Source organism: Solanum dulcamara, chromosome 10 (genome assembly GCF_947179165.1).
Source record: "Solanum dulcamara chromosome 10, daSolDulc1.2, whole genome shotgun sequence".
Taxonomy (NCBI): Eukaryota; Viridiplantae; Streptophyta; class Magnoliopsida; order Solanales; family Solanaceae; genus Solanum; species Solanum dulcamara.
In genome coordinates, this window is record NC_077246.1 from 43545652 (window position 1) to 43558014 (window position 12363).

General features: G+C 36.0%; 1 protein-coding gene across 1 annotated transcript in view; it reads left to right on the forward strand.

Annotated features, from left to right (window-relative positions):
- Window positions 1-349: 349 nt before the first annotated feature.
- LOC129871184 (rhodanese-like domain-containing protein 11, chloroplastic) overlaps window positions 350-12363 on the forward strand; it is a 33043-nt gene continuing 21029 nt past the window's right edge. Inside the window, exons 1-2 of the mRNA XM_055946064.1 lie at window positions 350-571; window positions 659-754. Of these exons, the coding sequence (XP_055802039.1) occupies window positions 431-571; window positions 659-754 (237 nt within the window). The 5' untranslated portion in view covers window positions 350-430. The remainder of the gene's footprint in view (window positions 572-658; window positions 755-12363) is intronic.

The window sequence follows — 12363 nt, forward strand, 5'->3', positions numbered from 1 at the left end:
TTTTAGTTATTTATTATTTAATTTATTATTTTTATCTATTAATATTTATTTAATTTTAATGTGCTATTTGAATTGTTATTTATTTTAATAAATATAATAAATATTAGCTCATTAAATATTTTTTAAAATTAAAAAATAAAAATTAACTCACATACATAATCAATACCTATCTAATTAATATATGAATAATTAAACCTTCCATAACTCTAATCAGTAACCACACAGTCTCTATAAGTTACTGAATTCATTATTTTTAATGCACTTTACGAAATGGCCCCCTTAGAATAAAGTTATTTGAAGTCAGCAATATATAACTCAATTTTTAAAATTATTTTATTGGAGTACTTCAATAAAGGAGGATCCGAAAACCGCGGGTAAAGCCGAGTTGAACAAGTGGATAAGCTCATCTGTTTCTCTCTACTCAACAACAATGGAAGCTCTTGGTCATGGGCTCCTACCCCTCGGTGCTCTTAGGACTTGTCAAAAAGAACAAAGGTGTCAACTTATCGGTTCAATTCATTTTCTCAGCTCTCCAGTGCCATCTACTCTAAAATCATGTGCATCGTTTAAGGTTCGTCTATTCGTTTATTTGTTCATTAAATAGTTTTCCTACCATGTATTGAGATCTATGAAATGGGGTATGTTTGGTTTGGTTCAGTATAGGAATGACATAAGGATGCAAGCAGTGCAAGAAGAATATGAGTTGAAGCAAATGAAAGATATGGCTGCGGCTAAAAAGAGATGGGATGCTCTGGTATTTTTCTTCCACTAGTGCTCAATTGTTTTTGCTACTTATAGATGAAGATAGACGAAAAATTTAGTTTAATTTATCTGGAATAGGCTGAAATGACTTCTAGTTTGCAATTTTACGTTGTGGAGTAATGCAATTTTATTAAATTAGGCCTTGAGCAGACCACCCATCTTATTAACCACAGATGTGAGGTTTTTTCATTTTTCAATACCCCATCTCATGCCCCGCCCAGGACTGGATATTTGGTGCATGGAAAAATTTAATTTGGGGGCCTAATATCATGTGAGATGAGTCTCCACTCATACCATATTAAATTAGGCCTTGGTCTAACAAACACCCCAAAAGCTAGCTCAAAGAGAGGAGGATTGTCTAAGCCTTGTAAAGAGACCACATGTCTCATTTACCACCATGTGGGACTTTTCATTCTTCAACAAACTTTCATTCATGAATTCCTCGGTAGAAACCTCAATATCCCTTATATGCAGTAAAAGAATTCTATTTAAACCATTGCCAAGGGAAATGTACATAAAAGGTTGTGATCTAAAGCTAATGTAGTGAGTGCAATTGGCTCCTGAATTGTCTTGGTTCCCTTTTCTGTCTTGTTTTCCTTCTTGCTTCTCCATCCTTGTTTATGGTAAGTATTTGCAGTTTCTTTTTTCCCCTCCCCCTTTAAGAAACTATTAAAAAGAAACATGGTTGGTGAAATTTGTAACTATGCCCAGATATAAGAGTCAAAAGCAATTTTTTTTAGTTTAAATATATATATATATATATAAGAGTTAAAAGGATGAAAAAAAAGAAAACAACATGATGCCGGGTTTGTTTCTACGAAGAAAATGTAGCTTAGCTTTATTTTCAGTTTCCACAGAAGAAGAATTAGATGCATAGAGAATTTAGAGGGGAAAGATTAATAGTAAAATTGTTGCTTAGTTAATTTTTTGGATAATAAATGATAGAAAAGTTAAAAAGTTTCATATTAACCTATGAGGGAGTTATGAACGGGTCGCAGAACTAGAGGAATAGTTATGTGTCCCTATAGAAAAGAAAAAATAGAAAGTCTAAATATATCCTACTTTTTGAACTTCCCATGTTTCGGATTGTAGTTTGTGGTTGTTCATGTCTGTAGAACAATTAACTAGCTCTAGGAATAGCATAATAAATGCCCTTCTTTGGATTCAGGTTCTCCTGTTTACACACATACATTGTGTGCGCATATGTCATCCGTTGTGAAACTTTGCCCGAATAGTACCGGCACTAGGTGCCTAAAGTTGCCCAAGCAAACTAGCTCTACATGACATTCACTTGAGACATATGGAATGAATGAAATATATTCATAATATACAATCTTTAAAGAAAAGAATACATTCATAAAATTGTCTTTAAATTCGAAGCATTAAAGCATAAGAATTCGATAAATTGGAGTATTTGTCAAAGTTTGCATAACTGAACATCTAGACTCTTCTATCTATGAAGGTTCTAAACATGACATGAATATCAACTGTGAGAAATATAGAGGAAAAGTATTATTGACTTGTGTTTCTAGTTATTATATTGAGACCCTATTTATAGACACTACATTAGACTCCTTTTCCAACTAGGACACTATAATACAATCCTTTTCCAAGTAGGATTCTATATACTATTCCTATTCCTATTCCTATTCTAAGTAGGATTGCATATATTATTTTTGTTCCTATTCTTGTTCCTATTCTAACACTCCCCCTCAAGCTAGTGCATACAAGTCGTATGTACCTAGCTTGTTACAAATGTAAGTAGTACAAGGACCGATGAGGGGTTTGGTGAGATATCTGCAAGTTGATCACTCGACTTTACAAAATTGACAGTTAATCTCAATGCGCTCAATCTTCTCATGAACTACTAGATTTGATACATAATGCCAGTCAATCTCAATGTGGTTGGTCTTCTCATGAAATACTGGATTTGATTCATAATGTCGATAAAGCACAGAGTGATAAATTCCTGAATTGCAGTGTTGACACTTCCCAAATCAAGTTTGAGAACACTATTTCGGACCATAGAGTGACTTACACAATTGACATCAATGCTACTAAACTCCCTCTAAGCAACAAAATTAGGTGGTTGCTCCATGTAGACTTCTTCACAATGTAGCGATCGCCGAAAAGTGCTCAAAATTTGGTATATAATATTGATCGTATTGGATCAATAGACAAGTCGACATTAAATAAGAAAGTCATAGAAAAACTGGTCAGAACATACTCATGTGTCGGGGTATTAGATTTGATGGCTGAAAGTGGTTACAATCTCAGAAATAAAATTATATGGGCAGGGTCAGAATGATGGCATGACCATACTGCGAAAGAGAATTATATGGGTAGGGTAGGAATGATAGCATGACCCTACTGAAAAATAGAAATTATATGGGTAGGGTTGGCTTGATGGTACGACCCTATTGAAAAAGAGAAATTATATGGGTAGGGTCGGAATGATGGCACGACCCTTCACAAACAAGAAAGTAGTCACTAGAAAGATGGCACGGTGCTACGCAAATTAGATATGAAAAAGTAGTCACCGGAAAGATAGTATGGTGCTACACAAATAAGATTGAGAAAGTAGTCATCGAAAAGATGCACGGTGCTACGCAAATTAGATATAAGAAAGTAGTCACTGAAAAGTTGGCACGATGCTACATAAACATTGACGGATATGGGGTTGACACAAAACAACCCTAGAAAGTCCTCGAAAATTCACGCACAATGACCTGTCTGACTGAGTTTTCTTCCCTTGCATGTGAGATTCATATATATATATATATATATATATCATTGACCGTGCTTTTGTTAACATAACCATGGGCTAGACGGGCGGCATGTATGGGTAATAATCGCATAATAGCCGCCCGCCAGCAGCGGAAGCTCTTTGATTCACTACCAAGATCGTAGAGACTCTGATATCATGTGAGCAATATAGAGGAAAAATATTATTGAATTGTGTCTCTACGTTATTATATTGAGACCCTATTTATAGACACTACATTAGACTCCTTTTCTAACTAGGACACTACAACACAATCCTTTTTCAAGTAGGATTCTATATACTATTCCTATTCTTATTCTAAGTAGGATTGTATATATTATTTTTGTTCCTATTTCTATTCCTATTCCTATTCTAACATCAATGTTTATTGGGACAAGATCCCGACATACCCATAAGCTAACAAAACTGAAATAAATAAAGACCACACTGTAAGATCAAGTGGGGCTCACCAAAAGCTAAATGTGCGGAACCTAGCGAGTAGCCCTGTCTCTGAATCAAACTACATTGTGAAAAGCACCTGGAAAATGGAGCGTAAGTACATGGAATAGTATTCAAATGTACTACGACATAGAATGAAACATGAAGTATACATGAAATGAAAGGACAACCAAATTAATGGAATAAGACATAGGAAAGAATAAGTGTCTCAATCATTATATTGACATGAACGTTTGCATTAGTAATCATAAGGTATTCTTTTATGAGAGTTTCTTAAACAATTGACATATCCACATATTATTAATCATAAGGTACGCTCTTTCTTAAATAACTGACACATCCACATACGAGCACATGAAGTCCAATCTTGGCCTTATCAGTTACGCTATTCCATTACCTTGCTGGGTGAAGAAACATACATAACATATGCTAGCGTTTGGATCCATACCTTTATCCTCAAGGGGGTAACATAGATGAATCAATGAATTAATGGTACAACCCATATGATACATTTGTCAATTTTCTGCTCAATGCCTCTCAAAGCGAGAGTCTTTCCTTTATATAGAGAGTATACACATTACGTATCTCTAAAGATCCGTCATTTCTATCCCTAAAGATCAGCTATTCTATCCCTCTAAATTTGCCATTCAAATCCCTCTAAATCTGCTATTATATCACAATATTTGTTCTCTATGATTATTACAACAAATCTCTATAATTACACTCATTTACAACACTATATTGCTTCATTAATATATACAATCATTCACTATTAAGTCATGATTTGTGAGCTGTCCATCATGCTAACATCCCCCCTCAAATTGATGGTGGTGGATCCAGAAGCATCAATTTGCCTACTAGAAACTGATGGCGCTGTCGTGCCATAGATTTTGTAAGTGCATCAGCTATTTGAAGATCACTGGACACGTGCGGAAGAGTAATGACTCCTTTATCTACAACTTCTTGTATATAATGACAATCTACTTCGATGTGTTTGGTCCTCACATGATAAACTGGATTCGTAGCAATCTGAATTGCACTTGTATTGTCAGCGTGGATATGAGTAGGATTAGATTGAGGAAATCCAATCACAGCAAGTAATCCACTAAGCCATACAACCTCGGAGCAAGCAGTAGACATGGATCGATATTCAACTTCTGTTGAAGTTTTTGACACACGATCTTGCTTTGTACTCTTCCAAGATATCAATGATTCTCCAAAAACACGCACCAACTAGTGATTGAACGACTAGTATCAGGACATCCTGCCCAATCAGAATCACTAAAAGCATTAAGACGAATAGGAGAACCAATAGGACAGAATAATCCACGAGTAGATGTTCCTAGAAGATACCGAATGATGCGACGAACAGCCACCAAATGGAGATGACAGGGAGCTTGCATTAATTGACTAACTTGTTGAACTACAAAAGAGATATTAGGCCGAGTAATAGTTAGGTAAGTTAGGCTCCCAACTAATTGTCGAAATGTAGTTGGATCAGGAAGAATATTGCCTTCGTCACGACGATACTTCACATTCAATTCCAATGGAGTATCCACCTCGGAGGAATCTTGAAGACCAACCAAAGAAATCAGATCCTGAGTATATTTGTGTTGGTTTAGAAACACACCTGAAGAATTATTATGAACTTCCAAACCCAAGAAATATGTAAGAGTACCAAGATCTTTCATATGAAAAGAATCTTTAAGCTGCTGTTGGAGGCTAGTGATCAATGAAGAATCTGTTCCTGTGATAATAATGTCATCTACATATACCAAAAGAAGAACACAACCTCTAGATGTTTTTCGAAAAAACAAAGATGCGTCATATTTGCTCTACTCAAAACAAAATCTAGCAAAGTAGACCAGAACTTGTCAAACCAAGCCCTAGGGGCTTGTTTTAATCCATACAAAGACCTCTTCAACTTGCATACATCTGATGTAGGTGATGAGAACATACCAGGCGGAGGTTTCATAGAAATATCTTCTTTAAGATCACCATGGAGAAAAACATTTTTGACATCCATTTGATGAAGAGACCAGTTTTGCGAAGCAACAATGGCAATAATAGTTCGCACCGTAGTCATTTTTGCTACTAGTGCAAATGTCTCTTCATAGTCTACACCATACTCCTGTCTATTACCAAGAACAGCCAACCGAGCTTTGTACCGATCAAGAGTTCCGTCAGAATGAAGTTTAATTGAATAAACCCATTTACACCCAATTGGACGGACATTTGAAGGACATGAAAAACAATGTCCCAGGTGTTATTTTCTTTAAGAGCCAAAAGTTCTTCCTCCATTGCTTTCTGCCAACATTCATGCTTGGAAGCTTGTGAGTAACAAGTTGGAACAGAAATACTAGATAAAGTAGAGGAAAATCCATACAAATTAAGAGTACGAGATACCCTGGTAGATCGCCGAGTAGGCTCAAGAGGATCAAACCTTCAAGAATTCTCAAATTCTAGTTGTGGTGTTGTCTCAGGTGGTGGATCAGTTTTGGGATGGGGTAAAGTTGCCCTACATCGTTCATACACAAATCCAGGTTTGAACCGCTTAAAAGAAGATGACAAATCCTCAAAAGTAGGAAGAAGAGAAGAAACCGAAGATGACTCAACATGAGTAGGAAAGAAATATTGATTTTCAAAGAAAACAACAGTTCTGGAAACTCGAAATTTGTTAGAACATAGATCATAGCAAACAAAACCTTTCTGTGAAGTACTATAACCCATAAAAGCACATTTAGTAGACTGAACAAAAAATTTATTATGCTGAGAAGAAGGCAGATGCACAAAACAAACACAACTAAATGTATGAAAATTATCATAGCTATTATTTTGATGATAAAGACGATAATATGGAGACTCAAGATTTAGCACTTTAGATGGTAGTCTATTAATTAAATAGACAGTAGTAGACAAAGCTTCCACCTAGTATTTGAATGGAACAGAGGACTCAATCAATAAAGTACGAGTGACATCTAAAAGATGATAATTTTTACGCTCAGCAACCCCATTTTGTTGTGGTGTATATGGGAAAGAGCGTTGTGAGACAGTTCCTTTCTCAAGCAAGAAATTTTTGAATTCATAAGACATATATCCTCCACTAGAATCAGATCTTAATAATTTGATGCATGTAGAAAATTGAGTCTCAATGTATGCCAAAAGTGTCTTGAATATGGAAAATACCTCAGATTTGGACCGAAGAAAATACACCTATGTAAATCGACTATAATCATCTATGAGTGTCACAAAGTACTTGAAATGAGCATGAGAAACAATTGGTGAAATGGCCCAAACATCACTATGAATGACATCAAAACACTTTGTAGCACGACTACCAAAATTAGGAAAAGGAAGAGTTTTACTTTTGCCTAATTTACAAGTAGAACAATCATCGGAAGCAACTGAAAATTGATTTTTATTCTCCAATAAACCAGAATTTGATAGATGAGACAACACAATAGAATTTGGATGTCCTAGACGCTTATGCCAAACCTCAGTCTTACTAGCTGTAGAAGTACAAGCAAAAGATAGAACGGGAGGAATGGAAAAGTGTACAGGAAACAATCGTCCAACTTTAGGCCTCTTCGCAATTATCGTCCCCGACACCTGATTGTGCACAAGACAACCATTAGGAGAAAAATTCACATCACAATTTTCATCTACCAATTGTCCAACCGAAATAAGACTAGTTGAGAGCTTCTTTTTTTTTTCTTTTTTTTTTTAAGGATCTCACCCCTCGTGGTAGTCAAGGGTTAAGCCACACACCCCCAAGCCTTAACATAAATAAAATAAAAAAGTACAAAGGAGGGGGACATAAAACCTTACCTCTGATCCTAGGTGGTTCATAAGTGTACTTACCTACTAATGTCGATCAACTCATCCCCAATACTATCAAAATGTAAACCTTGATACTAAGCACCTACAAGAGAGGACTCCTCTCGATACAAAATATCTAGGAAAACGTAACTACTCTCCCCTTACAAAGTGAGAAAGAAAATCCTAATACTATTGACCTATTCAAAAGAGCTATATCTCTATCCTAAGAAATAGCTAATTTGAAAAGGATTGAGCAGCCAAAAATAGATATAGAGACATCTATAACAACATCAGAAAGTAGTATATCAAGGAGGATGTTTGATTCTTTTCAGTTTTCTTCTTCTAAAGCTTGGCATCCCCATTTTGTCTAGTTTGAAGTACCCTTTGGTTTCATGTGGAAGCTGCTGTAGGTGGTAGAAGTGTTGAGTCTGGTCAATGAAATGACTGTGTTTAGAAAATGTATCAGCAGGGTAGTTTGTTTCTCTATAAACATGTTTATACTGGAAGAACTCCAATAATCTGGTCAAGTCCTGCAGTTCTGTAATGTAATTGTGAATGCTCCATGGTGGTTTGATGTCCAGTTTCAGCCACTTGGTCAATAATTCAGAATCAACCTCCAATATGACCCTACTATATCCATGTTGTAGACACCAAGTGATACCAATAAGTGCTGCCTGAACCTCTGCTTGGTTGTTAGAACCAAAGCCAAGTGGAGTAGCAAAGGCATAAATAAGGTTACCCCTGTGATCTCTCAATATACCCCCAGCTCCTATTCTCCCAGGATTATCTAAGGCACTCCCATCAGTGTTAAATTTTACAATCGATGGGGAAGGTCTGCACCAGCTCACTTTGATTACCTTCATATCAAATTTGCAGTTCTCTACCACAATAATTAACTCCTTCCAGTCAGTAGGCCAATTAATGTAGGGATATTCAGTGAAAATTAACATGTACAGGTCTTTGACAATAGAGAATACAACTCTAGAAACACTAGATTTCTTCCCACCATATTTACTTGCATATCTATTCTTCCATAGATTCCAGCAAGTGAATATAGGAGTAGCTTGCAGCATAAGGTTGTGAACTTCATTGTTAGCTTTAGAGATCCACCGGCTCATCAGGGTGCTCCTCATATTTCTATTTTCATGCAGAATTCCCCAGCAATTGGAAAAATGTTTCCAGATATGTTTGGCAAAATTCCCAGAAGTAAAAATGTGGTAAGACCTTAAAGGGGATATTAGTATGCCAAGTATATGAATCAGTCAAATTCTTGGATTTTTTCTTCCTGATCAGCTCCCAAGCAGACTTACATATTAACTTTCCATGGGAATTTAGTTTCCAGCAAGCTTGGTCAGGTATGCCCTGTTGATACTTTATAGCAGTGTTAAGGATCCTGTGAACTAACTGTGAAGGGGCATGTTGTCTTATTTTCTCCACATTCCAAGTTCCATTCTCCAAAAACTTTGATACAGTAGAATTATTGAGTCTAGGAAGGTAATCATTATGGTTAGCCAAAGGTCCAACCCCCAGCCAATCATCCCACCAGAAGCTACAGGTACCTGAGTTAATTGTCCATTGGATGTGAGGCTCAATAGTACCTTTGTTTGTTGTCATGTGCTTCCATGTAAGAGACTGGCCTGTACCCCATTTCTTTATGACAGGATGAGCACTTTGACAGTATTTGGCTTTGAGAAAGTTGCCCCACAAGGTCCTTTTAGATCTGAAAGTCCACCACTGCTTGTATTGAAGTGCTAAGCATACATCCTCCAGCTTTTTTACTCCAATACCACCCTCTTCATAAGGAAAGCTGAGTGTTTCCCATGAAGCCCAGTGGTACTTCCTTTTTCCTTTATCCCACCCCCAGAAAAAATCAGCAATAAGTCTTTTGATTTGTGTAAGAGTTGTGCTGGTAGGTGTTATAGCAGACAATAGGTGGATAGGGAGGGACTGAAGAACTGATTTAATCAGTACAGCTCTGCCCCCATAACTTAGGAGCTTTGTTTGCCAACCCTTTATTCTAGCTAGGACCTTAGCAAGCATGCTAGTGAAATATATGATCCTTTGACCTCATCCTAAGTAGGTAATGGGACCATGAGAGTACCTATAACTAGTGATATTTGTCACCCTATCAATGACAGCAAGAGGAGTATTCATAGGTATCAGAAACTGGCTCTTTTCTTTGTTAATGAGTTGTCCAGAAGTCTCTTCATAAATCTGCAAAGTCTTGATAATAAGCTTCAAGGAGTACTTGCAAGTGGATGCAAATATGATGATATCATCTGCAAAACTCAAGTGGTTTATCTGTGGACCCCTTATCTCCATGTGAAAACCAGTGTACATGTAATGATTTTGTAGATTATTAAGCATCCTGGATAGTACCTCAGCACCAATAATGAAAAGAGCAGGGGAAAGTGGATCTCCCTATTTGAGGCCTCTTGTTGAGTGGAAGAACCCATGTCTGATACCATTAATAATAACTGAGTACCAATTATTAGACATTGTTCTCCAAACCATATCTATGAAATGGTGAACCAAAAACATTCTTGAAAGTTGGAGTAATGTCCCCCAACTTTGGTAATGGGTAAATTTCTACCATTGACAATTTGTATTTGTGATGGACCTTGATACTTAGGGACATTTTTTAATATGCTTGTCGAGTTGGTCATATGATTGGAAGCACCAGAATCAACAATCCAAAAATTAGATGTAACATCATTACCTTGTAATCCCAAAGTTGAAAAGGCTGATACGGTCATTTGTTGAACCATTTCAAGAGTAAGAACTTGTCTTGACAATGAGTTATCAATTGTGGAACCATTTATCCCAACTTGAAAAGCATTGACCCTACGATTTTGAGGGCGCGTGGGACTAGAATGACAAAGAACAAATTTCCTAGGTGTTAGGACTGATTGTCGACGAACAGTCAACAAAAACCAAAATTTTTAAAAAAATAATTGAAAGGAACCACAGATGGACTCTATGAAACAAGACAGCCAAGAGAAGGTTCTGATACCATGTCAATTTTCTGCTAAATGCCTCACAAAGTGAGAGTTTTTCCTTTATATAGAGAGTACACACATTACATATCCCTAAAGATCCGTCATTCCTATCCCTAAAGATCAGCTATTCTATCCCTCTAAATCTGCCATTCAAATCCCTCTAAATATGCTATTATATCACAATATTTATTCTCTATGATTACTACAACAAATCTCTATAATTACACTCATTTACAACACTATATTGCTACATTAATATATAAAATCATTCACTATTAAGTCATGATTTGTAAGCTGTCCATCATGCTAACAACGTTGGCATACGTAGTTTTGGGCATTTGTCATTAGGATTCACACCTTCTCAGTTAATAATACTTCTCCCAAAACATTTACATCATAAGGATTAGCTTAAGGGCTCATAATCATAATTCATCTTTCATCATCATGTGCATCATGTCATAAAATCATATCGTTCATATCTTTGAAGAAAATCATAAGCTAATATTTATGTAGTCATGGTGAAATAAATGAAATTCATGATATGGTAACGTAACAAGAATATAGGGGATTCATAAAGAGTTCATGATGTTCATAATGAATTTACATGAACAAAGCGTAACATTTCATAATTTACCCCAACTATCTCATAGAGGAGAACTTCATGGGTTTCAAGAAACATGATGTGGCGAAGAACAATAAACGTCCCTCAAGAGGAGAGTTAGCCCTACATACCTTAATTGCTCCAAAATAACGAATAAAAATATGAACTTTGACGAAGAAATCAAAAACTCTACCCCATCTCATCAAATACTTAGAATTTTGCGACTTTGGTGAAACATGCATAACTTCTTGTAGTGAGATCGGATTTATGAATGGTTTGATGCATTGGAAACTAGACACGACCCATCCAAATTTAACCTTAACTCCGGAGCAGAACCATAATCATCGGGTTCGGATCAAATTACTTATTGCCAATTTGTTAACCCTTAGTCCGGAAGTACGAGGCGTTACATATGTGTATATATATATAGAGAGAGAGAGAGATAGAGAGTAACTTTTGATACAAGAGTATATTTAAGTACTTATTCATTTATTCAATTGAATAGATAAATTTATTTCATTGATCTTCCAACTGCCTTCAACGTGGTAGTCTGGGTTTCTTTAGTTTTTCGTTTTTTTTTCTATAAGTAACTCGTTTTACAAGAAATAGAATATCAATAATTATATCTTATGTCATTTTCGTTCTCATTTTTGCATGTACTGGTTGAGCTTGAATAATGTCTTACATACAGCTGCCATTAAATAAAGTTCTGTTGCCCGTAAAAGTATCACATATGAGCACAAAGAATATTAAGTTATGACACATGTCTGATAACTGCATTATTTGTATTACAGGAATGATACTAATTGTGTGTCAAAATATGAAAGTAAGGACTATGAGCATGTTCTGTTCTCCTGGGAACTTCTTCTCCAATTAACTGCCAACCTAGAGGAAGTGGATAAGTTATTGCATACATAGTTGCAACGATGTTTAATTTGGCATTCTTTATACAGCAAGAA